Here is a 26,868-nt window from a genome sequence, read left to right as displayed (position 1 = left end):
TATTTTTTTTTTTTATTGCCCTGGAACTGTTTAATATTAATCTTTTTATGTGTTTGCAATTTTTCTTAAAATTTTCAAACAATCTCAATACATACACTGAATCTACAAAATGTTATTTACATGTGTACAAAAGGTGATCATTTTTTTTTTCCTTAATTTTGGTCATTTACTCTTACTCTCTACTACTGTCGTAATCGACAGAAAGAGTAGAAATTTTTTAATATACATATATTACGAAAGGCAACTATTTTTTTTCTTCACTCAATATAAAAAAAATATAAACTTCTTCCTTCAAAAAATATAAACTTTTTAATATATATTACAAAAGATAACTGTTTTATTTTTTCCTTAATTTTGATAATTCACTGATTATTCCTAATTGACAGAAAAAAATAAAAATTTGTCAATATACATTACAAAATATGACCGTTTCTTTCTTTTCTTAATTTTGATAATTTATCAATTATTCGTAATCGATAAAAAGAATAACAGTTTTTTAATATATGTATATTACAAAAGGCGACTGTTTCATATTTTTCCTTAATTTTAATAGTTTACTAATTATTCGCAATCGACAGAAAAAAGTAGTAATTTTTTAATATATATTACAAAAAGTAATTGTTTCATTATTTTTCCTTAATTTTAACAACTTACCAATTACTTGTAATTGACAACATTTGTTAATATACAATATTACAAGATATATATTAACAAATTAATGTATGTTACATTATTAATATATGTTACAATCAACAAAATTTGTTAATATATATTACAAAATGTGACCATTTTTCCTCAATTTTAGCAATTGAGTAATTATTCGTAATTCAGAGGAAAAAACAAAAATGTTTTAATATATGTATATTACGGAAGGCGACTGTTTCATATTTTTCTCAACTTTGATAATTCACTAATTATTCGTAAATGTGACCATCTTTTTCATCAATTCCAATAATTCACTACTTATCCCTTTCTTTCTTTTTCTCAAGTTTGATAATTCTCCAATTATTCATAATCAACAGAAAAGAAATAGAAGTTTGTTTAATTTTTTTTGTAAATATTATGAAAAGTGAGCGTATCTTTTTTTAATATATATTAACATCATTTGCAGCATTTGTTAATATATATTAACAAATCAATATACATACATTGTTAACATTTACTACAATCGACAAAATTTGTTGATATATATTACAAAAGGTGACCATCTTTTCCCTTAATTTTGCTAATTTACCGTTTTAACTATCCGCAATCGACAGAAAAAAATAGAAACATTTTAGTCTACATTACGGAAACCGACTGTTTCTTTTTTTTCTCAAGTTTGATAATTCTCCAATTATTCATAATCAACAGAAGAAATAGAAATTTTTCAATATACATATTACAAAAAGTGTTCGTTTCATTTTTTTCCTTACTTTTAATAATTCACTAATTGTTCGTAATCGACAGAAAAAAATGTTTTAGTATATGTATATTGTAAAAGGCAATAGTTTCTTTTTTTTTTCTCAAGTTTGATAACTTACCAATTATTCGCAATCAACATGAATTTGTTAATATATATTACAAGATATACATTAACAAATTAATGTATATTACATTATTAATATACAATATTACAATCAACAAAATTTATTAATATATATTACAAAATGTGACCATTTTTCCTCAATAATTTAATAAAATATTTAATAATTCAGTAATTATTCGTAATCCAAAGGAAAAAAAAAATTGTTTAATATATGTATATTACGGGAGGCGACTGTTTCATTTTTTTTCTCAAGTTTGATAATTCACCAATTATTCATAATCAACAGAAGAAATAGAAATTTTTTAATATATATTATAAAAAATGATCGTTTCATTTTTCCCTTTAATTTTAACAAATTACCAATTATTCATTATCAACAGAAGAAATAGAAATTTGTTTAATCTCACAGCGGAACGTCGTTGCGACGGTTTGGCGGTATTCGTGAAAGAGGAAAACAAGCGTCTACGCGGGCCGTTTGAAGTCGACATTTACACGAATCTGACCCTCGACGAGTGTCAAGCCCTCTGTCTCAGAGCCGAGAAGTACTTCTGTCGAAGTGTAGAGTTCGACGATCAAACGCGACAATGCGTCATTTCCGAGGAGGACTCTGTTTCTCAGAAGGACGACATCGGAATCAGCAGCAGCCCCAGCCATCATTTTTATGATTTAGTTTGTTTAGACAATCGTAAGTATGCTGTACTACGTATGCGAGTTGTTTTTTTTACTATTTTTTTCTTTTTTCTATAATGAGACAGAAATATGAATTTTATATAAGCACTATATTTTTAATTTTTATTTTTTATAGTGCAATATACGATTTATTAAGTCCCATTCTATGCGACCATTGAACGTAATTAATTGTATTTTTACCAAATCACAATCTGTTAATGGCAAATATTAATTTCTATACACTTTGTTAATTAATATTTCCAATTTTTGAAACGCTTTATATTTGCAATTTTTATTTTTTATAAGGCAATGCAGCATGATTTATTAAGTCTCATTCTATGCCACCATTGCTAATCAACTGTATTTTTACCAGAGAATTCGTTAATAGCAAATATTAATTTCTACACATTTTCTTAACTAATATTTCCAATTTTTGAAACGCTTTATATTTGCAATTTTTATTTTTTATAAGGCAATGCAGCATGATTTATTAAGTCTCATTCTATGCCACCATTGCTAATCAACTGTATTTTTACCAGAGAATTTGTTAATAGCAAATATTAATTTCTACACATTTCCTTAATTAATATTTTCAATTTTTGAAACGCATTACATTTCCAATTTTAATTTTTTATAAGACAATGCAGTATGATTTATTAAGTTCCATTCTATGCCACCATTGACCATAATTAACTGTATTTTTACCAAATCACAATTTGTTAATGGCAAATATTAATTTCTATACATTTTCTTAATTAATATTTCCAATTTTAACCATTTATTTTTCATATACAACGAAATGCACTATATTTTTAACTTTTATTTTTTATAGTGCAATACAACACGATTTATTAAGTCCCATTGTATGCTACCATTGCTAATCAACTATTTTTTATTTTTCTTAATTTTCTTAATTAATATTTCCAATTTTAACTATTTATAATGCAATACAATACAATTTATTGGGGTCCATTTTATTCTACCATTGCTAATCAACTGTATTTTCACTAGACAATCTGTTAATAGCAAATCAAAAAGAACAATCTGTTAATACCAGTTTTAACTATTTATAATGCAATACAATATAATTTAATGGGCCTCATTTTATTCTACCATTGCTGATCAACTGTATTTTAGTCAGACAATCTGTTAATAGCAAATATTAATTTCTATACATTTTCTTAATTAATGCACTTCGAGTTATTAGTTATCGCAAGCAATAACAACAACAAGCCAATAAGTTTGAAAGTTTGCTTTAAATGTCCTTAGAATTACATACAGCCATTTTAATTGATTTAAGTCAGGATGGCAAAACCTTTTTAAGAATTAGGTCAAATTTTGCTCATCAGTTCTTTTTAAATATCAGTTTGTGTGTCACTAAATCACTTGGAAGAGGAGATGGAAGTAAATAAAAAGGATATCAATAATATAAAAATTTATTAGAAGAAAAACGTGATAGTTGATAGTTTATCTCGCATTTTAAAAATTCTCTACAAAAAGATTTGATTTTCTTCTGCTTTTACAATACTTCCAAATGAGAAGGAAAAAATAAAAGTCGACGTCGAAATATTGTTCGCCATCACCAATCTAAACAGTGTTCAATCTTGATTCCAGAAACAAATTTTAAAAGTTAATAGTAGATGTTGAAACAAGGTGATCACTGCGAACGACTAATGGTGGTGAAACGCTATCCATCATGCATAGTACAATTCGAATAATTTTGTAAATTTGAAAGAGACATCATAGAAGGATCCTGCGGAAGGATCCGTTAGGGTTACGCGTGGGGCTATTGAGTTATTTGTAGCAAAGTTTTAGGATCTTTCATGGTAAAGTTTTAAAATTATTTAGAGGAAAGTATTACGATTATTTCTAGCAAAGATTTGGGATCATTTAGAGTAAAGTTTTAGGGTTATTTAGAACAAAGTTTTACGATTATTTTTTTACAAAGTTTTAGGATTATTTCTAGCGAAATTTTAGAATTATTTATAGCAAAGTTTTAGGATTATTTAGTGCGAAGTTTTAGAATTATGTAGACTAATGTTGTGGTATTGTATATATGTGTTGTGGTTATAGTATAGTTTTAGGATTATTTAGAGCAAAGTTTTGGGATTATTTAGAACATAGTTTTAGGACTGAAGAATTAGAATAATAAATAGGTGGTAAAAATCTCTGTGAGAACGAAACAATCAATTACAGTACACAGTGGTACGCAACTCTTTGCCAGTCTAAATTTCTCGCTAGAGTTGCAAAATTTGCCATCCATTAACTAATATTTTCGTTGTCCATCGTGCATAGTACAATTCAAATAATTTCGTAACTTTGAAAGAGACATCATAGAAGGATCCTGCGGAAGGATCCTATTGTATTATTTGTAGCAAAGTTTTAGAATCTTTTATGGTAAAGTTTTAAAATTATTTAGAGAAAAGTTTTACGATTATTTCTAGCAAAGTTTTGGGATTATTTAGAGCAAAATTTTAGGGTTATTTAGAACAAAACTTTAGGGTTGTTTATAGCAAAGAATTGTTTTAGGATTGGAATTGTTTTAGGATCATTTAGAGCAAAGTTTTAGAATTATTTATAGTAAAGTTTTAGGGTTATTTCTAGCGAAATTGTAAATTATTTATTGCAAAGTCTTAGGATTATTTAGAGCAAAACTTTAGGGTTACTTAGAACACAGTTTTAGAATCTTTTATAATAAAGTTTTAGAATTATTTCTAGCGAAATTTTAGAATTATGTAGACTAATGTTTTGGGATTGGTTATAGTATAGTTTTAGGATTATTTAGAAGCAAAGTTTTGGAATTATTTAGAACGTAGTTTTAGGATCGGAGAATTAGAATAATAAATAGGTGGTAAAAATCACTGTAAGAACGAAACAATCAATTACAATACACAGTGGTACGCAACTCTTTGCCAGTCTAAATTTCTCGCTAGAGTTGCAAAATTTGCCATCCATTAACTAATATTTTCGTTGTCCATCGTGCATAGTACAATTCGAATAATTTCGTAACTTTGAAAGAGACATCATAGAAGGATCCTATTGTATTATTTGTAGCAAAGTTTTAGGATCTTTTATGGTAAAGTTTTAAAATTATTTAGAGAAAAGTTTTACGATTATTTCTAGCAAAGTTTTGGGATTATTTAGAGCAAAATTTTAGGGTTATTTAGAACAAAACTTTAGGGTTGTTTATAGCAAAGAATTGTTTTAGGATTGGAATTGTTTTAGGATCATTTAGAGCAAAGTTTTAGAATTATTTATAGTAAAGTTTTAGGGTTATTTCTAGCGAAATTTTAAATTATTTATTGCAAAGTCTTAGGATTATTTAGAGCAAAACTTTAGGGTTACTTAGAACACAGTTTTAGAATCTTTTATAATAAAGTTTTAGAATTATTTCTAGCGAAATTTTAGAATTATGTAGACTAATGTTTTGGGATTGGTTATAGTACAGTTTTAGGATTATTTAGAAGCAAAGTTTTGGAATTATTTAGAACATAGTTTTAGGATTGGAGAATTAGAATAATAAATAGGTGGTAAAAATCACTGTAAGAACGAAACAATCAATTACAATACACAGTGGTACGCAACTCTTTGCCAGTCTAAATTTCTCGCTAGAGTTGCAAAATTTGCCATCCATTAACTAATATTTTCGTTGTCCATCGTGCATAGTACAATTCGAATAATTTCGTAACTTTGAAAGAGACATCATAGAAGGATCCTATTGTATTATTTGTAGCAAAGTTTTAGGATCTTTTATGGTAAAGTTTTAAAATTATTTAGAGAAAAGTTTTACGATTATTTCTAGCAAAGTTTTGGGATTATTTAGAGCAAAATTTTAGGGTTATTTAGAACAAAACTTTAGGGTTGTTTATAGCAAAGAATTGTTTTAGGATTGGAATTGTTTTAGGATCATTTAGAGCAAAGTTTTAGAATTATTTATAGTAAAGTTTTAGGGTTATTTCTAGCGAAATTTTAAATTATTTATTGCAAAGTCTTAGGATTATTTAGAGCAAAACTTTAGGGTTACTTAGAACACAGTTTTAGAATCTTTTATAATAAAGTTTTAGAATTATTTCTAGCGAAATTTTAGAATTATGTAGACTAATGTTTTGGGATTGGTTATAGTACAGTTTTAGGATTATTTAGAAGCAAAGTTTTGGAATTATTTAGAACATAGTTTTAGGATTGGAGAATTAGAATAATAAATAGGTGGTAAAAATCACTGTAAGAACGAAACAATCAATTACAATACACAGTGGTACGCAACTCTTTGCCAGTCTAAATTTCTCGCTAGAGTTGCAAAATTTGCCATCCATTAACTAATATTTTCGTTGTCCATCGTGCATAGTACAATTCGAATAATTTCGTAACTTTGAAAGAGACATCATAGAAGGATCCTATTGTATTATTTGTAGCAAAGTTTTAGGATCTTTTATGGTAAAGTTTTAAAATTATTTAGAGAAAAGTTTTACGATTATTTCTAGCAAAGTTTTGGGATTATTTAGAGCAAAATTTTAGGGTTATTTAGAACAAAGCTTTAGGGTTGTTTATAGCAAAGAATTGTTTTAGGATCATTTAGAGCAAAGTTTTAGAATTATTTATAGTAAAGTTTTAGGGTTATTTCTAGCGAAATTTTAAATTATTTATTGCAAAGTCTTAGGATTATTTAGAGCAAAACTTTAGGGTTACTTAGAACACAGTTTTAGAATCTTTTATAATAAAGTTTTAGAATTATTTCTAGCGAAATTTTAGAATTATGTAGACTAATGTTTTGGGATTGGTTATAGTACAGTTTTAGGATTATTTAGAAGCAAAGTTTTGGAATTATTTAGAACATAGTTTTAGGATTGGAGAATTAGAATAATAAATAGGTGGTAGAAATCTCTGTAAGAACGAAACAATCAATTACAATACACAGTGGTACGCAACTCTTAACCAGTCTAAATTTCTCGCTAGAGTTGCAAAATTTGCCATCCATTAACTAATATTTTCGTTGTCCATCGTGCATAGTACAATTCAAATAATTTCGTAACTTTGAAAGAGACATCATAGAAGGATCCTGCGGAAGGATCCTATTGTATTATTTGTAGCAAAGTTGTAGGATCTTTTATGGTAAAGTTTTAAAATTATTTAGAGAAAAGTTTTACGATTATTTCTAGCAAAGTTTTGGGATTATTTAGAGCAAAATTTTAGGGTTATTTAGAACAAAGCTTTAGGGTTGTTTATAGCAAAGAATTGTTTTAGGATCATTTAGAGCAAAGTTTTAGAATTATTTATAGTAAAGTTTTAGGGTTATTTCTAGCGAAATTTTAAATTATTTATTGCAAAGTCTTAGGATTATTTAGAGCAAAACTTTAGGGTTACTTAGAAAACAGTTTTAGAATCTTTTATAATAAAGTTTTAGAATTATTTCTAGCGAAATTTTAGAATTATGTAGACTAATGTTTTGGGATTGGTTATAGTATGGTTTTAGGATTATTTAGAAGCAAAGTTTTGGAATTATTTAGAACATAGTTTTAGGATTGGAGAATTAGAATAATAAATAGGTGGTAGAAATCTCTGTAAGAACGAAACAATCAATTACAATACACAGTGGTACGCAACTCTTAACCAGTCTAAATTTCTCGCTAGAGTTGCAAAATTTGCCATCCATTAACTAATATTTTCGTTGTCCATCGTGCATAGTACAATTCAAATAATTTCGTAACTTTGAAAGAGACATCATAGAAGGATCCTGCGGAAGGATCCTATTGTATTATTTGTAGCAAAGTTGTAGGATCTTTTATGGTAAAGTTTTAAAATTATTTAGAGAAAAGTTTTACGATTATTTCTAGCAAAGTTTTGGGATTATTTAGAGCAAAATTTTAGGGTTATTTAGAACAAAGCTTTAGGGTTGTTTATAGCAAAGAATTGTTTTAGGATCATTTAGAGCAAAGTTTTAGAATTATTTATAGTAAAGTTTTAGGGTTATTTCTAGCGAAATTTTAAATTATTTATTGCAAAGTCTTAGGATTATTTAGAGCAAAACTTTAGGGTTACTTAGAACACAGTTTTAGAATCTTTTATAATAAAGTTTTAGAATTATTTCTAGCGAAATTTTAGAATTATGTAGACTAATGTTTTGGGATTGGTTATAGTACAGTTTTCGGATTATTTAGAAGCAAAGTTTTGGAATTATTTAGAACATAGTTTTAGGATTGGAGAATTAGAATAATAAATAGGTGGTAAAAATCTCTGTAAGAACGAAACAACAATTACAAATAAACAATTACAATACACAATGGTACGCAACACTTTGCCAATACCTACTTACGAAGCGTAGATCCGCCCATAGCACGTGGTTCCGAATACCCGGACAGCAGCTCGTCCTCGCATCTCTTCTCCGATGGACGACGACCGGACACTGCATTCCAACGCTACCGAAATTCTCGTCTGAGCGGCGAATTTCACTCGGAGATAACAGGACGCAGCTTAAGCGAGTGCCTCGACGAGTGTCTTCGACAAACCAGCTTCCAGTGCCGCAGCGCCGTCTACTCGGAACACTACCATACTTGCCGACTGAGTCGGTTCAACCAACGCGATGGCCACAGAATCATCTACGATGCGGATTACGATTACTATGAGAATCTTATGCGTGAGTGTGGATATATCTTGAAGCATTTTAGTTTTTTATCCATTCATTGCCAGCTTATCAGGTATTTTGTGGTAAACGTTTATGTATCAAAACTACCAACTTACGAGGTATTTTGTGGTGAACGTTTATGTATCAAAATTGCCAATTTATGAGGTGTCTCGTAGTAGGCGTTTTTGTATAAAAATTGCCAACTTATGAAGTATTTTGTAGTAAGCGTCTATGTACAACTTACCAGATGTCTCGAACTTTGTGTTACAAAAAATTGATTGCGATTCATCATGGTATAAGCATAAACTTGAAAAATGAAATCTTGGCGCTAAGAGTAAAAACGGTCTAATTTAACGTCTGGCAGTGCATGTTAATGTATTAGAGTAATGCTTTCGGATTGTTTATAGCAAAGTTTTAAGATTGTTTAGAGAAAAGTTTTAGAATTTTTTCTATTAAAGTTTTACAATTATTTATAGCAAGGTTTTAGCAATATTTCTAACAAAGTTTTAGCAGTAAAAGGTGCGAACCGCTACAAATTCGAAAACAACCTTTAAAGCCCCAATTCTGGCACTTAGAAAAATTCAAGTAATAAAGGAAAAGCTAAATAATATTTAAAAATCCTAAAAAATAGCTAGTTAGTTGTATTCGTACCATAATCTTGGTTCTGTAATTAGAAAGACGATCATTTTCGCAGCACAGCAAAGTTTCTATTTACCTGAAGGAATAGATAGTAAATACGATCGCATCTCTGGATCGATGAAGGTTCTTCAAACATGTCTTACATTATATTCTACCCAGTGACTTCCTAGATAATATGTTATCTAAATTTCGTTTTATATAACACTGCAATATGCTTGATTTTATTATATACGGTTATTATATATATATATCGATTATTATATACCGATTTTATTATAAATAATATTCAAATATTATTTATAATATTTTATTTTAAATAACAATAACAAACTGTTATTTGTTTCATAAATTAAATAAAAATAGTATTAAAAATAAAATAATATATAATTAAATAAAAATAGAAACGATTTTATTTATAATAAAATATTATTATAAAGTATATTATTATAAAATATTCATTTATAATATAATATTATTAATTTACTTATAATAAATTTATGTATAATAAATTAATAATGTTTTATTATAAATAAAATAAAACATTATTAAAACAACATTAATATAATTAGTATAATAAACATAAATATAATAAAACATTATTAATTTATCATAAATAAATTTATTATAAGTAAATTAAAAATATTTTATTATAAATGAATATCTTATAATAATATTTTATTATAAATAAAATCGTTTTTATTTCTATTTAATTATATATTATTTTATTTTTAATATTATTTTTATTTAGTTTATGAAACAAATAACAGTTTAATAACTTAGGCATTCTGCGATCTATGGTTCCATCAAGTACAACGCAGTGGTAACAGACTTATTCAATTTCCATAAAAAGTCATCTTCATCCTCGTCCTCTGCATTGCGATCAACCAAGCTTCCTTCTTATAATCTTCGTCGATCCAAAGTTGCAGAATAACTGTAATAAATACTTTTTCCAGCTCAAGTAATTAATGATACATGTTCACGCAAAGTTTCTTCACGATAAACAGATCAGTACTTGGAAGGGGACAGGGACAATCCTGGGTACAGGCCAGACCCTTTGGGACAAGACACGAATTTTGGCAGACCTTCTCTGGGTAGACCTGGTAAATTCTCTTTTTCTAATTATTTTTATCAATAGAACTGAATTGTCATAGAATAATAAATTCTTGTTTGTTCAATTCGAACAGGCGTAGCTCATGCATGGGTGCTGCAGAGCTGCAGCACCCTCTATTTCCACCTGATATTCAACAAACCTTTTTTTTCTTCGATTCTTTGGCTAAAGTGAAAAGAAAAAGATAAGAAAAAAAATATATAAATAATGAATAATAGATAAATAAAAAATATATGAAAGAAATAAATAACTTGACTTAAAAGAAAAATAGAAAAAAAGGAATAAATAACTTAAAATATAAATAATCCAATGCCAAAATTCATAAATCAATGAATTCTAAAAAAGAAAAGAGTTACAAACAATTACCTTGAAAAGGAAAGTCATACACGAGCACAGAAGGCCAAGAAGCAATTATTAATAATATTTTATGATGTTCGTTAATAAAATCAAACGTTTCACACGATTTTATTAGAAAATTCGTATAAATCGTTTCAAAATATTCGAGAAACTTGTAAAATAACTAAAACAGTTAACTCGTATCACTCTAAGAATTTTATAGATTGATTTCTAGCTGATTCCAAGCAACGTAATGAATTTTCTTTTTTCATAAATATATTTTTCATAATTTTCTTCTTTCTTTTTTATAAATTCTTAATGACTAGATGGAGCTCGAATTGTCACACCTGTGATTTAAGCAAAAGAGAAAGAACAAAAAGGGTCATTCGATTTTGCTAGAAGCACTTCTACTCATCTTAGTCACGAGCATAACACGAAAATCGTTAACGAGCAAACATCGCGATAGAAACATCGATCTAACGAGACGAGACAATGGGCATGATGGACGAAACTCGAACTTAGTTAATTACTACGAGTGGAAACATTGGCTGCGACTTGTTACCGCTCGTCGATCCTTAAAGATGAACTGGTATCATTGTTCTGTGATTTCTTTTTCGCTAGCAACTGATCTACGAATTTATTAACTCTTTGAAAACGTATTTCGATAATTAAAGAACTGGATTTCTCTTATTTCTTTGTGTTATGAAGAGAATTGTTACTATAAACATTAACTCTTTGCACTGGGCTTCTTTCAAGTCGTTAGCAATAGAAATTAGTGTTAAAATATTGCTCAAAAATTGCTAACGTCTCTCAGCAATAAAAACATGCATTTCTCGAAAAACTATGATGGAACAAATTTAATTAATCAATTTTATTCAACAAGATTAATTAAATCAATTTTATCCTCTGTCATAGAGAGTCCATTAGAGCCTTTAATTTAGAAACTTTGTAGTCACTAATATTTTTCTAGCAGTTTGGATATCAATTACACCAATAAAGCTTTACAACTCTGCCATAGAAAGTCCAATAGAGCCTTCAATTCAGAAACATTGCAGTCACTAATATTTTTCTAGCAATTTGAATGTCAATTACACCAATAAAACTTTGCAACTCTCTGCCATAGAGAGTCCAATAGAGCCTTCAATTTAGAAACATTGCAGTCACTAATATTTTTCTAGCAGTTTGGATATCAATTACACCAATAAAGCTTTGCAACAACCAATTACACTTGCGTCTCCATTCCATTTTAAAGCTTGCAACGTGTATCTATTAAATAAAAAAGAAAAAGTATATCAACGACAAAGAAAGAAATATATATTTCCTGTAAGAAAGCTAGCTTACAAAAATTAAAATAAACGCCAGTCCATCTGGTGACGACGCAGTAACACCAGTTAATCCACAAGAACTCTTACAATACGATTATCGACACAGCTCCACTCGTCTCCATAGATCGATCATAATTAAAAAAACAATCCATCCCAAATTTATAATCTCATTACACACCTTTACAGGCTATCCAGAGGATTACGACAAGGGATACAGCAGCAGTGTGAAGCCAGCTCGATACCCAGACCGTCATCCAGATCGATATCCAGATCGTTATCCAGATCGCTATCCAGACAGATATCCTGACAAATATCCAGACAGATATCCTGACAAATATCCAGACAGATATCCTGACAAATATCCAGACAGGTATCCTGACAAATATCCAGACAGATATCCTGATAAATATCCAGACAGGTATCCTGATAAATATCCAGACAGATATCCTGACAAATATCCAGACAGATACCCTGATAAATACCCAGACAGATATCCTGACAAATACCCAGATCGTTTTCCAAGCGACAGATACCCTGAAAGGTATCCCACAAGTGGACAATATCCAATCGAAACACCTGGAGACATATTTCCAGACCCCATCGATCGCTATCCCATCAGTGATCGCTATCCAATAGGCGATCGATATCCATCCTCGGATAGATACCCAATTTCTGATCGATTTCCAATCAGAGGCAGTGATCGTCGTCCTGTTCATCCTGACAGATATCCCATTCCTGATCCAGGGATAGACGTATATCCAACAACGCATACCAGATATCCTAGTGGAATTGGTGGTCGATACCCAGCTGCTCCAGGTCGATATCCAGTTGATCGTGATCGATATCCTAATTCCATCGATCGGTATCCTGTCCCAGAAGATCCCTTGGATCGATATCCTTCAAGTGTAGGGGCTGCTAGACCTCACGTCGATCGGTATCCTATCAGCGAGAGGTATCCTGAGAAAGATCTGTACCCTAATCGGTAAGTTTAAGGAGATTAATGAGGTATTCTGAATTCTGTTAAATTTTAGTGTTGGGTTCGAATGAGTATTACTATACATATACACTACTGTGTGTAGGTATTTCTGTGGAAAGATCTGTACCCTAATCGTTAAGTTTAAGGAAATTAATGAGGTATTCCGAATTCTGTCAAATTTTAATGTTGGATTCGAATAAGTATAATAGTGTGTAGGCATTAGTATAGTAATGTGTAGGTATTTGGGGTGTGGTTTGTGGTATTTCCTATATCCTAAACAGTAGGTTTAAGGAAATTAATGCAGTATTCTGAATTCTGTTAAATTTTATTGTTAGGTTTGAATGAGTATAATAGTGTGAAGGTATTTGGGGTTTGGTTTATGGTATTTCCTGTACCCTAATTGGTAAGTTTAAGGAAATTAACGAGGTATTCTGAATTCTGTTACATTTTAATGTTCAGTTCGAATCAGTATAGTAGTGTGTAGGTATTTGGGGTTTGGTTTGTGGTATTTCCTGTACCCTAATCAGTAAGTTTAAGGAAATTAATGAGGTATTCTAAATTCTGTTAAATTTTAGTGTTGGGTTCGAATGAGTATAGTAGTATGTAGGTATTTGGGGTCTGGTTTATGATATTTCCTGTACCCTAATCGGTAAGTTTAAGGAAATTAATGCAGTATTCTGAATTCTATTAAATTTTAATGTTGGGTTTGAATGAGTATGGTAGTACACACGTAGATATTTGGGGTTTGATTTATGGTATTTCCTGTTCGTCTCGAGCAGGTGAAATAGACTAGACCCAAATGCCCTCTGTTATGTCTTCTTGGGCAGTTTACTGGTAGCATTAGAAGAATATTGGCGAGCTTAACCAGTTCACCAGGTCTTGTACTGGGTGATAAAGTTTTATTTTAAAGAAAACATGGAACTTCACAAAATCTAATAATATTAAGTCACAGATGTAGTATTGAAATGGCATTTACAGACCAGCCTTTCTAATAATTCCTAACTGGAACGGCTATAAACTTATTTCAACTGCAATCTATATTGGTTCTAAACTTCTAGTGCAAACTATGAGGACGGGTTAAGGGAAATAAAGAGTTTCATGAATGTATCCTTTGAATCACCTGCAAGTGGTATCTCATAATTTGTCACTACTCGTTCATTGATATATCCAACCAGTTCGAATAATTAACGCATCTGATTGTTAAAATTATAAATACCCCTCTAAAAATTTGTACAAAGTTCAGTATTTCGTTACAATATTCTTTGATGGCGATTGAGTCACTAGTAACTTTGCAGACCCCTACAGCATATTCTATTTAAAGTGTGCTATAGGTGTATAACAAATGTACTCTAAATAACAAACAACTAACAATCTAACAAGTGTACTCTAAATAGAATGTGCTGTGGGGTTGTAACAAAGTTACTCATGACTTAATCGTCATTAGAGAATATTATAGTGAAATCTTGAACTTTCACAAATTTCTAGGGGAGTGTTTACAATTTTACTCATTTAAGGTTATTTATGATTCTAAATAGAGTGTGCTGTAGGGGTCTGACAAGGTTACTCTTGACTTAATCACCATAAGAGAATATTGTAACGAAATTCTGAACTTTCTACAAATTTGTAAGGGGGTGTTTACAATTTTACTCGTGCTGTAGGGGTCTAACAAGGTTACTCGTGACTTGATCGCCACAAGGAAATACTGAATTATCCATGCATCGCAGAAAACTAACTAAATCTTCATCTATACAGTAAAAACAAAAGCTCATTGCCCTACCAACTCATAGCAGATAAATACGACCAATAGACTCTACTTACCTACATCAAAAAACCCAATACTTATAAACCAGCCACCATACTTATCTCTTTACAAACGATAAACACTTTATTGCTTAATAAAAACTTACATCCAATTGTTCTACATACGTACAATACCTTACAATACCTTGAACTTCATCATTTTTCATTAATTCTCAGGTACCCACCCCCATCGCACGGAGGATACCCACCAACTTACCCAGTGGACGACATATACGTACCCCAAACGCACCCAGACCGCACCCACTACGGCATGGCAGCACCCACACGACCATTGGGCTACAATGGCTTCGCCAACGAGGGTGGAATAGTCGGTGGAGGCTACATAGGCGAGGGTGGCGTCTACAACGCGCGACCATTCGGTACCAGCGGTGGCCCAATAATCGGTAGACCCCCTCTAGTATCGAAATGCGACGAGCAGGACAACTTCCGCCAAGTGGGCCCTCACACGAGGGTGCGCAAACCGTTCGTCAGACGATACACGACTGCTTCTTCTCTGGCCCAATGCGAGAGGGAGTGCGCGGACGCCAGGGACTTCGTCTGCAGATCGTTCAACTATCGACCGTACGCGGCTCCATATGGCGCTGAGAGGGACAATTGCGAGCTAAGCGATCGAGATTCCAGGGACATGGACATGGGCAATCCAGTGTACTACGATACAGGCTCCGATTACGACTTCTACGAGAGGAACAATGGCAGGCAAGGGCCAGATGCCGAATGCCTCGACGGTAAGCGTCGTTGGAGGCCTTGGACGCCGGCTACGTGGGTCACTTGGCAGGACTTTTATAGAATCGAGCCGTATTATACCCGTTATTGATAAAAAAAAACCTTCAATTATTGTATGGAAGATTGTCACTCAGACTGAATACAAATTAAATAAACCGTATGTTTGTCTCGTGAGACCTCGTTTTGCTCTCCGTTCGATGATCATCTCCTTCGCGAATTGGTCGCGGGGTGATCGAGCAGAGCCACTCGTGAATTATGATTGTGGTCGTTTCAGTGAGTCAGGTGTGTAGCGAGGACGGGATGGAGTTCACTTTGAGGACACCGGAAGGCTTCATCGGCCGCATTTACACTTATGGCTATTACGATCGATGCTTCTTCCGCGGGAATGGTGGAACTGTAAACGTGCTTCGTATCAGTGGACCTCAAGGTTATCCAGAGTGTGGCACACAACGGGTAAGACATTCAGTTCGAGGCTAACTCTTTCTAGAAGTACCTCGATTCTGAGCTGAGAAATCGGGTAACAACAACAACTTTGCTTAAACTAAGTCTGAACAAGAGAATCCGTAGTTTACGTGGAAGTGTGGGAGTCAAGTGAAATGACTGCTTACGTAGGTGGCACTTGGTGGTCGTCGTTCTTTTCATGACATGGTCAAGTCGAAAATTGTTATTCCACATTCTCCACTTATTTTTTCATGCAGTATCACCAATTACTGAGCACAAATGTATTCGAATGGAATTTAGCAAGGCTTAAAGTAAGTTCTAAATAAGTGCAGAACGAAAGAATTTCTGAAATTCGTTGCTCTCTCACTCTCAATTTCTGAATTTCTGAAGCTTGTTGCTCTCTCTTTTTATAATAAAACATTGTTACAGTTTAAAGCTCGCCAATAGAGCACAAGTGTATTCGAATGGAATTTAGTAAGGCTTGAAATAAGTTCTAAATAAGTGCAGAAGGAAAGAATTTCTGAAATTCGTTGCTCTCTCACTCTCAATTTCTGAATTTCTGAAGCTTGTTGCTCTCTCACTCTCAATTTCTGAATTTCTGAAGCTTGTTGCTCTCTCTTTTTCTAATAAAACATTGTTACAGTTTAAGGCTCGCCAATAGAGCCCAAGTGTATTCGAATGGAATTTAGAATAGCTTGAAGGAAGTTCTAAATAAGTGCAGAACGAACAAATTTCTGAAACATAAACATTGTTGCTCGAACGATGATGGATCTCTCTTTTTATAATAAAACATTGTTACAGTTTAAGGCTCACCAATAGAGCACAAGTGTATTCGAATGGAATTTAGTAAGGCTTGAAGTAAGTTCTAAATAAGTGCAGAACGAAAGAATTTCTGAAACTCGTTGCTCTCTCATTCTCAATTTCTGAATTTCTGGAGCTTGTTGCTCTCTCTTTTTATAATAAAACATTGTTACAGTTTAAGGCTCGCCAATAGAGCCCAAGTGTATTCGAATGGAATTTAGTATAGCTTAAAGTAAGTTCTAAATAAGTGCAGAACGAACGAATTTTTGAAACATAAACATTGTTGCTCGAACGATGATGGATCTCTCTTTTTATAATAAAAAATTGTTACAGTTTAAGGCTCACCAATAGAACACAAGTGTATTCTAATGCAATTTAGTAAGGCTTGAAGTAAGTTCTAAATAAGTGCAGAACAAACAAATTTCTGAAACATAAACATTGTTGCTCGAACGATGATGTATCTCCCTTTTTATAATAAAATATTGCTACAGTTTAAGGCTCACCAATAGAGCGCAAGTGTATTCTAATGCAATTTAGTAAGGCTTGAAGTAAATTCTAAATAAGTGCAGAACGAACGAATTTCTGAAACATAAACATTGTTACTCGAACGATGATGGATCTCTCTTTTTCTAATAAAATATTGTTACAGTTTAAGGCTCACCAATAGTGGACAGCGACTGAGTTTGTTAAATGATTGCAGTATGACGACACAATGACGAACATCGTCGTGGTGCAATTCTCGGACTACGTGCAAACGGGCAGAGACAAACGCTTCAATCTGACCTGCCTATTTCGAGGCCCTGGCGAAGCTGTCGTCACGTCCGGCTACATCGGTGCCGGGTATGCCAGGTCATATCGATTGAGAGACCGTGTCTTGCACCTGGTACATCTAATTGAAGTCAATCCGATCTGTTATCGGGTGTAGAATGCGGGATGCATCGCATTCGATTATCGTTAACCCCGGTGCAGGCACACTTGATATACCTATGTTACTTACTTGCTTGTAGTACTCTGCGAATTTCGCTGTTGTCGAAGACCAGTTCAGGTTTAGCGATCTGAAACTAGTGGAATGAGTGGAATCAATATGTATCAAGATGAAGAAAATTGGGTGTGGGAGTTTTTTTTTAAGTTCAGTCTTCATGTGCATTAGAAGTCATAAGTGGAATTTGGGTAACTTGTAATTTCTAATAGGCATACGGTAGAATTTGAGTAACTTGTGACTTCTAATAGGCGTATAGTGGAATTTGGGTAACTTGAGACATCTAATAGGCATATAGTGGAATTTGGGTAACTTGTGACTTTTAGTAGGAATAAGTGAAATTTGGGTAACTTGTAACTTCCAATAGGCATATAGTAGAATTTGGATAACTAGTGACTTCTAATAAGCGTAAAGTAGAATTTGGATAACTTATGATTTATAGTAGGAATAAGCGAAATTTGGGTAACTTGTGATTTCTAGCAGAAGTATAGTGGGATTTTGGTAACTTGTGACTTCTAATAGGGATATAGTAAGATTTGGATAACTTGTGACTTCTAGTAGGAGTAGGTGGAATTTGGGTAACTCGAGGCATCTAATAGGCATATAGTAGAATTTGGATAACTAGTGACTTCTAATAAGCGTAAAGTAGAATTTGGATAACTTATGATTTCTAGTAGGAATAAGCGAAATTTGGGTAACTTGTGATTTCTAGCAAAAGTATAGTGGGATTTTGGTAACTTGTGACTTCTAATAGGGATATAGTAAGATTTGGATAACTTGTGACTTCTAGTAGGAGTAGGTGGAATTTGGGTAACTCGAGGCATCTAATAGGCATATAGTAGAATTTGGATAACTAGTGACTTCTAATAAGCGTAAAGTAGAATTTGGATAACTTATGATTTCTAGTAGGAATAAGCGAAATTTGGGTAACTTGTGATTTCTAGCAGAAGTATAGTGGGATTTTGGTAACTTGTGACTTCTAATAGGGATGTAGTAAGATTTGGATAACTTGAGATTTCTAGTAGGAGTAGGTGGAATTTGGGTAACTTATAACTTCTAGTAGATGTATAATGGAATTTGAGTAACTTGTGACTTCTAATAGGCTTATAGTAGAATTTGAGTAACTTGTGACTTCCAATAGTCGCATAGTGGAATTTAGATAACTTGTGACTTCTAATAGGGGTAAAGTGGAATTTGGGTAACTTGTGATTTCTAATAGGTATGAAGATTGAACTTACAAAAAGCTCTCAAACTTGATTTTCTTCACCTTGACGTATGTTATTAAAGATACTCTCTTGAATAGCATTCATCAAGTTTAAGCCGCCAATTGTTATTTGGCTATTAGCCTAAAGTTATTAAATAAGGAATAAATTGAGAAATGCCTGCGTACTATTGTTGGAACTCTTCGACATAGAAATTGAGGAATTCCACTGTGCTCTGTTTGGAAGTTTGAGACGTAGAAATTAAGAAGCACTATTGTGCTACTTGAAACTTTGAATAGTAGAAATTGAAAAGCAGCATCGAGTTCCTCTTATTCAATACTTAAAACTGCTAGCTAGTCAATGAGGACTGCACGCTGGACGCTCTCGAAAATGGTACAACAACAATAACACAAGATTCTTTACTGATAAATAGAAAAACAGAGTCAACGTGTTGTTTGGAAGTTTGAGACGTAGAAATTGAGAAGAACCATCGCGATGCATGGCACTTTCTTTATTAATAACTATTGAATAAACAATAATCAGCGACTTAAACCTATTCAATGTTTCTTAGAAAGCTATCCTTAATAGCATATATCAAGGTCAAGAAAATTGAATATGGGAATTTTTCAGAAATTTATTCAGCGTGAGCAACGATCTTCTCTTGCAAGTCAAAATTAAATTAAATAAACAGAGTTGGCCATGAAATAGTCAATCGAACAAATTATAATAAATTACTTGAATCATTTATAACGAACTTACCAAAAATTAATTATTTTTTTACATACTAATATAACTAATATAACACATTAATAATAATAAATCGTTTCCAAAACAACAATTCGGTGTACGCGATTTATCTTCTATTATTTTCGTGTTCAAATACGATAATACTGTAATACTGTATGCATCTGCCTGCTGTACTGTTCAAAACTTGTTCTCTGATCATCCTGGCACGCTTGTGATAGTACACAAGCAGAAGCAAACAGTTTTACTGGTCGTCAGTTGCTCACTACTGATACAAGAAATAATTAAGAAATTAAAAAATACATTTTCTTTGTTCCACTAGCTTCTGTATGAACAGTGAATGAAATTGGTATTTTGCTTCATCACTTATTGGTTTCACTTTGTACCATTATTTTTATTTCTTACTTTTATTCATTGGTTTTTAGGAATTCTACTTTATTGTATCTATTATTTGAAGCGCTGAGAAGTTCAGTGAAACCTCCCATAGACTTTACAATTCTGTTCTTGATCGTTACAATTAAAAGATTTAAATGGTATCTCGTGTGGTAACAATGAAAAAAAAGATTTGTGGCGAAGAAAGAGTTCCTGAAAAAAATATATTCCATCTCTTATTGTCTTTAACATTGAAAAGAAAGGATTGTTCACGACGTGGTGCTATATATGGTGAACAAATTAATAAAACTGAAACTTGCACTGCGCAGATCAGGGTCTCCAATCCCCATCGAGTACCTCCCTGCAGAGAACACCTTAAGTTCTCGAGTGCGTTTGCTGATTCTGTATCAAGGAAGGCCAACGACGACCATCGCTGTTGGGGATCCACTAACTTTTAGACTGGAAGCTCAAGACGGGTACGCATTACTACATTTATTACAAATATATACCAACAATAAACGCTACACACCTATCCTTTGATTTACACTGAAGATGGGTTCCTCAAAAAAACTGTGTAAGTCGAAAATAATCTAAAATTAGGATAATTCAGTGATTTATTTCAAAACTAGTCAAATAAAACTAAATATATCTTAAAAAGCATAAGAATAATATAGGTCTATTCATAAAATGATAAAAGTATTGTAAGAAAGTGCGGAAAATAGAGATAATTAGATGGTTCAGTATCTATTGGGAAAGTTTATGAATGAATGAGCTTAAGAATGCCTTCTTAGGTCATTTGTGCTAGCTTTGAGGACACCTCTAACATTGTGGCCCATCTGAATGTTTAAAGCCCTGGAGAGGATTTGTTACCTGATAATTTTTACAATACAAAGGTATATACAGTGTGGGGCAGTAATTATTAGCACCTCAGATATCTTCGAAACTACAAGTTTCACAGAAATATTTGCTGACATAAAATTGCACAGTATAAAGGGGTCCATCTGTTGACGAAAATAGTTTTTTTGTAAGTGGAGGTATATCGGAGATTTGAAGGTCACCTTCATTTCTTTAAATGGATTGGTATGTTTTTACTTCTGTATTACGATAGAGCATCTTAAAACAAGTTCAACAACTTGTAACATAAAGCCATTGAAGGTCATAGAAAGTAGAGAAAGGCGATAATACGATTTTGATAGTAAATGAAGTATACGTTTATAGTAGGTGTTCGAAATGATGTCCTTCGCTGTCAGAATTTATTGACGTACAGGCTGTAATAATGTAAAAAAGTTAAAGCTATGAGATCTGAAGTTTTGAGTTCTGAAGCTCTGAGATTTGAAGCTTTGAGAGTTGAAGCTTTGAGATTTAAAGGTATGAAACTTGAAGTTTTCAGTTTTGAAGCTCTGAGATCTGAAGCTTTGGAAGTTGAAGTTATGAGATCTGAAATTTTCAGTTCTGAAGCTCTGAGCTCTGAAACTTTAAAAGTTGTAGCTTTGAGCTTTGAAACTTTCAAAGTTAAAGCTATGAGATTTGAAGTTTTCAGTTCTGAAGCTTTGAGATCTGAAGCTTCTAGAGTTGAAACTCTGAGCTTCGAAGCTCTGAGATCTGAAATTTTCAGCTCTGAAGAATCGAGCGAACCATCATTGTATCACACGTTCGTTAGCAGTATCTTGGCCAAAAGCTTCGTTAATATTGCAAACCGTAGGATATAGCTACTTAAAACGAGTTCAACGACCTGTAACATGAAACCATTGAAGGTGATATAAAGTAGAGAAAGGTGATAACACAGGCTATAATAATTCGCTGTTGCATGTCGTAAGGTGTAGTTGGTACTTTTTGTACAGTTTCTCTTTCAGTATTCCTTACAGAAAGAAATCTAGAAGTGTTAAATCTGGTGAACGAGCTGGCCACGATATTGGACTGCAGCGTCCAATCTAATGACTTTGAAATTTTTTATTCACTTTCCTTCGTGCAATCAATGAATAATATGCATCGTCGTGTAAGTAAAGGTATTTTTCTAGCAAAAGACCCAATGTAAAATTGGCATTGATGTCATGAATGCGTCATAAAGTCAGTTTTCGAAGACCCCAAGTTTATTGCTGCTCGACGTCGGTCAGAACAGACTGATCGATTTATCGATACTGATCTTAACATGTTTAACTTATCCTGCAAACTATTACCGCTAATTAACTTAAATTATCATGTTTAACTTATCCTACAAATTGTTACTACTAATTAACTTAAATTATCATGTTTAACTTATCCTGCAAACTGTTACTACTAAAACCGTAAATATTGTCGCCTTTCTTTACTTTCTATGACCTTCAATGGCTTCATGTTGCAGGTCGTTGAATTCGTTTTAAGATGCTCTATAATAATACGGAAGTAAAAACATACCGATCCATTTAAAGCAATGAAGGTGGCCTTCAAATGTCTGACATACTTCCATTTACAAAAAAACTATTTTCGCTAACGGATGGGCCCCTTTGTACTGTGCAACTTTATATTAGCAAAAATTTCTGTGAAACTTATAGTTTCGAAGATATCTGAGGTGCTAATAGTTACTACCCCACCCTGTATATAATATTATATACTTAATATAATAATATAATATAATACTATATATCTCGACTATAATAATAATTAATAATACTATAATATTCAAACATTTGGTATGTAAGATTCCCTAATTATTGGTAGGCACATGAATATAGTAATAAATATAACATAATAAGTATATAATAATATAAGGGGAATTTTAGGTAAGTAACAATTCCTTAATTATTATTATATGGACTGTTTATTTTGAAAGTGGTGTAAGTCCTTTTTAAAAGAAAAATGAGACATGACGCAATTTGTGCTTAATTTAGTGTTTCTTGTTATTATTTATAAACAAAATTGGATTCATATGATATATATATTTTAAGTGATATTTGTTATCTCAAAATTGAAATTACATGATATTTACAATTGACTAATTATGAAAATGGTGTAAGCTCATTTGTAGCCTGGAAATAGTAAATTATTTTAGTTAAATTCGCCTAAAAGAAATTTATATAATCAGATTACATGTTGATAAACTAGAACAAACATTCCCAGACTTCACATAATTAGTCTATATTTTTTAATTGCCAGATCTGCTAACATTCAATTTTCTCGAAACAAAAGAAAATGGACTTGCACCACTTTCAAAATAAACGGTCCTTCTGCATTTGCACACAATCAGAATCGTTCCATCCTCCACATATATAAAAACAAGAGGCGCAAATTAGAAAATTTCAAAGAAAATTTAAAAACCGTGCAAAAGTGAAATCGTGTAAATGAAGTACAGTGTAAATCGGAGGATAGGTGTATTTATTACAAATTTAACATAACAAACATACTCTAGTCCTCTCTACGCTATACAAATTTCCTAAAAATCTAAAAAAAGTTTCAACATGATATTCTTTCAAGTTATAGAGCAGTTACTAAAGAATTAACTAATTTTGTGCAGATACAATTACGTAACCGATATCTTCGCTACGAATGTGATAGCAAGAGATCCATATTCTGGGAGAAGCGTTCAGCTGATTGATCGATACGGGTAAGCTCTATATAAATTGTTATTTTATAGCTGCTATTTTATAATTGCTATTTTTATAGCTGCTATTTTATAATTGCTATCTTTATAATTGCTATTTTATAGTAATATAAATAATAGCAATTTATGTTTAATATCTAGTTTCATATTATGATTAATATCATAAATAAATAAAATTTGATATTAAATAATTTTATATTATGATATTAATATCATAATTTCGTCAACATAGATTGAATTATTTAATATATTTTATAGTAATATTAATAATTTAATTTTGTTAATATTATTATATATATATATATATATATATATATATATATATATATATATATATATATATATAATTTTATTACTATTAATTTTATTAATAGCAATATATTTCTATTACATATTTCTATTCAATTTTGTTAACAATATCTGTTTTGGAATTAATAGCAGTCTATGTTTAATATCTAATTGCATATTAATATCATAATTTCATCAGCATAGATTGAATTATCCAATATATTTTATAGCAATATTAATAATTTAATTTTGTTAATACTATTCTATATATACAATTTTATTAATATTAATTTTAATAATAGCAACATATTGATATTACATATTTCTATTTAAGTTTATTAAGAATATCTACGTTTTAGGATTCAATTAACTTTACTGTTCCTTTAAACATTTAACCAATTTGATCTCTCAATTTGATCATCAAAGTTTAGAAGCTCAGAACTTCAACTCTCAAAGCTACAAAACTCAAAACTTCAACTCTCAAAGCTTCAGATCTCAGAGCTTCAGAAATGAAAACTTCAGATCTCAGAGCTTCAGAAGTGAAAACTTCAGATCTCATAAGTTCAACTCTAAAAGCTTTAAAGCTCGGAGCTTTAACTCTGAAAGCTTCAGATCTCAGAGCTTTAAAACTGAAAACTTCAGATCTCATAGCTTCAACTTTCAAAGCTTCAAAGTTTAGAGCTTCAACTCTGAAAGCATCAAAGTTCAGGGCTTCAAAACTGAAAACTTCAGATCTCAGGGTTTCAACTCTCAAAGCTTCAAATTTCAGAGCTACTGAACTGAAAATTTCAGATCTCATAACTTCAACTTTCAAAGCTTCAAAATTAAGAGCTTCAACTCTCAAAGCTTCAAAGTTCAGGGCTTCACCTCTCAAAACTTCATAATTCAGGGCTTCAACTCCCAAAGCTTCCGATTTTAGAGCTTCAGAACTGAAAACTAAAGATCTCACAACTTCAACTCTCAAAGCTTCAAAGTTCAGAATTTCAAATCTCAAAGCTTCAAAGCTCAGAACTTTAGATCTCAGAGCCTGAACTCTCAAAGTTTCAGTTTCAAATTTTAAAGTTTTAAAGCCCAGAACTTCAACTCTCAAAACTTCAAAGCTCAGAACCTGAACTCTCAGAGCTTCAACTTTAAAAGTTTTAAAGCTCAGAACTTCAACTCCCAAAGCTTCAGATCTCAGAACTTCTGAAGTGAAAACTTCAAATCTCATAGCTTCAACTCTCAAAGCTTCAAATCTCAAAACTCCAAGAAACTACTTAAAAAACCAAAACGATGCCAAAAAACGACTTGAACGCTTTCATCGCCTCCAGAACCACAAACTTTTACGCTACTGGCATAAATAAACTTACATCTCGTGTGTCAACGTTCTACTAATTCTAATATTTTTTATTTTAATTAATAAAATTTCGTAGAAAAAAAGTTATGGCCGCTTCAAAGTGAAAAGTTGAAAACCAAAATTTATATATATTATAAATTTATTTATTCTCAATTAATACTAAAATAATTACCATTTTAATAAAACTTTATTTATTATTATAATAATATTTATAAAAATAATTAAAATTTTTAATTACATATAAACTTTCCAGTTTAAATGAAATATTTTAATATTAAAATAAAATTTTTAATTTCCAAATACATTTTCCAATACATTTACTATGTTACAATTTATTTCACTTATAATGAAATTGATGAGCAATTTGTACACCAAATAATATTAATTTCAATTTTAATAATTACTGAAATTTACTCTTAAATTTTATTTCAAATTAATATTGAAAATAATTATTCAATAATTTAATTAATTAAAATTCATAAAATCTTAAATATTCTACATTTTGATTTGAATTATAATTCATAAATTTTTTTAATTATAATATTTAATTATAATCTAAAAACAAGAATACATAAAAATTATTCAAGTATATCTTATCGTGCATCATCAAATTAGTTCATAAATTTCTCTAATAAAAATATATGACCGCCAAATTTAAAATTGCAATGATTTACATTTATTCCTTTTGCATCGACCCAACATTTACATTCTATCAGTACTGATTCGAACATTTACAGACCCTCGTACTATTTATTATAATTTTGGAACTAAGTAACGTATTATAATGATATTGGACTTATATGAATTAATTGAGATCGAGAAATGTATATTTGGAAAAAAAATCAATATTTTATTGTTTACAATTTTGTATAGTATGATAAATTTTGAAACACTCCCCAATATGCATTGCAGGCTGATTAGTGCATGTTTCACAATAATAATTTGTTTGACGCCTGCCACCAGGTGTTTTCCTGTCAGAGCACACAATACAGTCTCGTTTTCTTTGTCCCACATTGGGAATATGTAATTTGTTGTCCACTTTATTGTCCGCAGAAGAATATGCATTGCAGGCTGATTAGTGCATGTTTTACAATAATAATTTCTTTGACGTCTGCCACCAGGTGTTTTCCTATTAGAGCACACAATACAGTCTCGTTTTCTTTGTCCCACATTGGGAATATGTAATTTATTGTCCGCAGAAGATGTGGATGGACGCGTTCTCGACGCATGAAAATCGCCCCTCAATTGGTCAATTAGTGCTTTGACAAACTTGTGGTCAAACTTGTGTCATTGGCGTTTCATTATTTGTTTGCTTTGAGATACGATATATTATCTATGAGTTTATCACACACATTTTCAACCCCCCAAAAAATAACTTTCTCCA

At 31.4% G+C, this 26,868-nt stretch overlaps 1 protein-coding gene across 1 annotated transcript in view; it reads left to right on the top strand.

Moving 5' to 3' along the window:
- Window positions 1-26,868, top strand: part of Nompa (no mechanoreceptor potential A) — a 51,737-nt gene that overhangs the window by 5,377 nt on the left and 19,492 nt on the right. Inside the window, exons 6-15 of the mRNA XM_076906760.1 lie at window positions 1,938-2,213; window positions 8,517-8,828; window positions 10,460-10,555; window positions 12,411-12,594; window positions 12,643-13,206; window positions 15,178-15,746; window positions 16,019-16,197; window positions 17,687-17,835; window positions 20,613-20,759; window positions 23,774-23,863. Of these exons, the coding sequence (XP_076762875.1) occupies window positions 1,938-2,213; window positions 8,517-8,828; window positions 10,460-10,555; window positions 12,411-12,594; window positions 12,643-13,206; window positions 15,178-15,746; window positions 16,019-16,197; window positions 17,687-17,835; window positions 20,613-20,759; window positions 23,774-23,863 (2,566 nt within the window). The remainder of the gene's footprint in view (window positions 1-1,937; window positions 2,214-8,516; window positions 8,829-10,459; window positions 10,556-12,410; window positions 12,595-12,642; window positions 13,207-15,177; window positions 15,747-16,018; window positions 16,198-17,686; window positions 17,836-20,612; window positions 20,760-23,773; window positions 23,864-26,868) is intronic.

Source organism: Xylocopa sonorina, chromosome 14 (assembly GCF_050948175.1).
Source record: "Xylocopa sonorina isolate GNS202 chromosome 14, iyXylSono1_principal, whole genome shotgun sequence".
NCBI lineage: Eukaryota > Metazoa > Arthropoda > Insecta > Hymenoptera > Apidae > Xylocopa > Xylocopa sonorina.
Note: the sequence above shows the minus strand (reverse complement) of the source record. Positions and strands in the feature narration are given on the sequence as shown.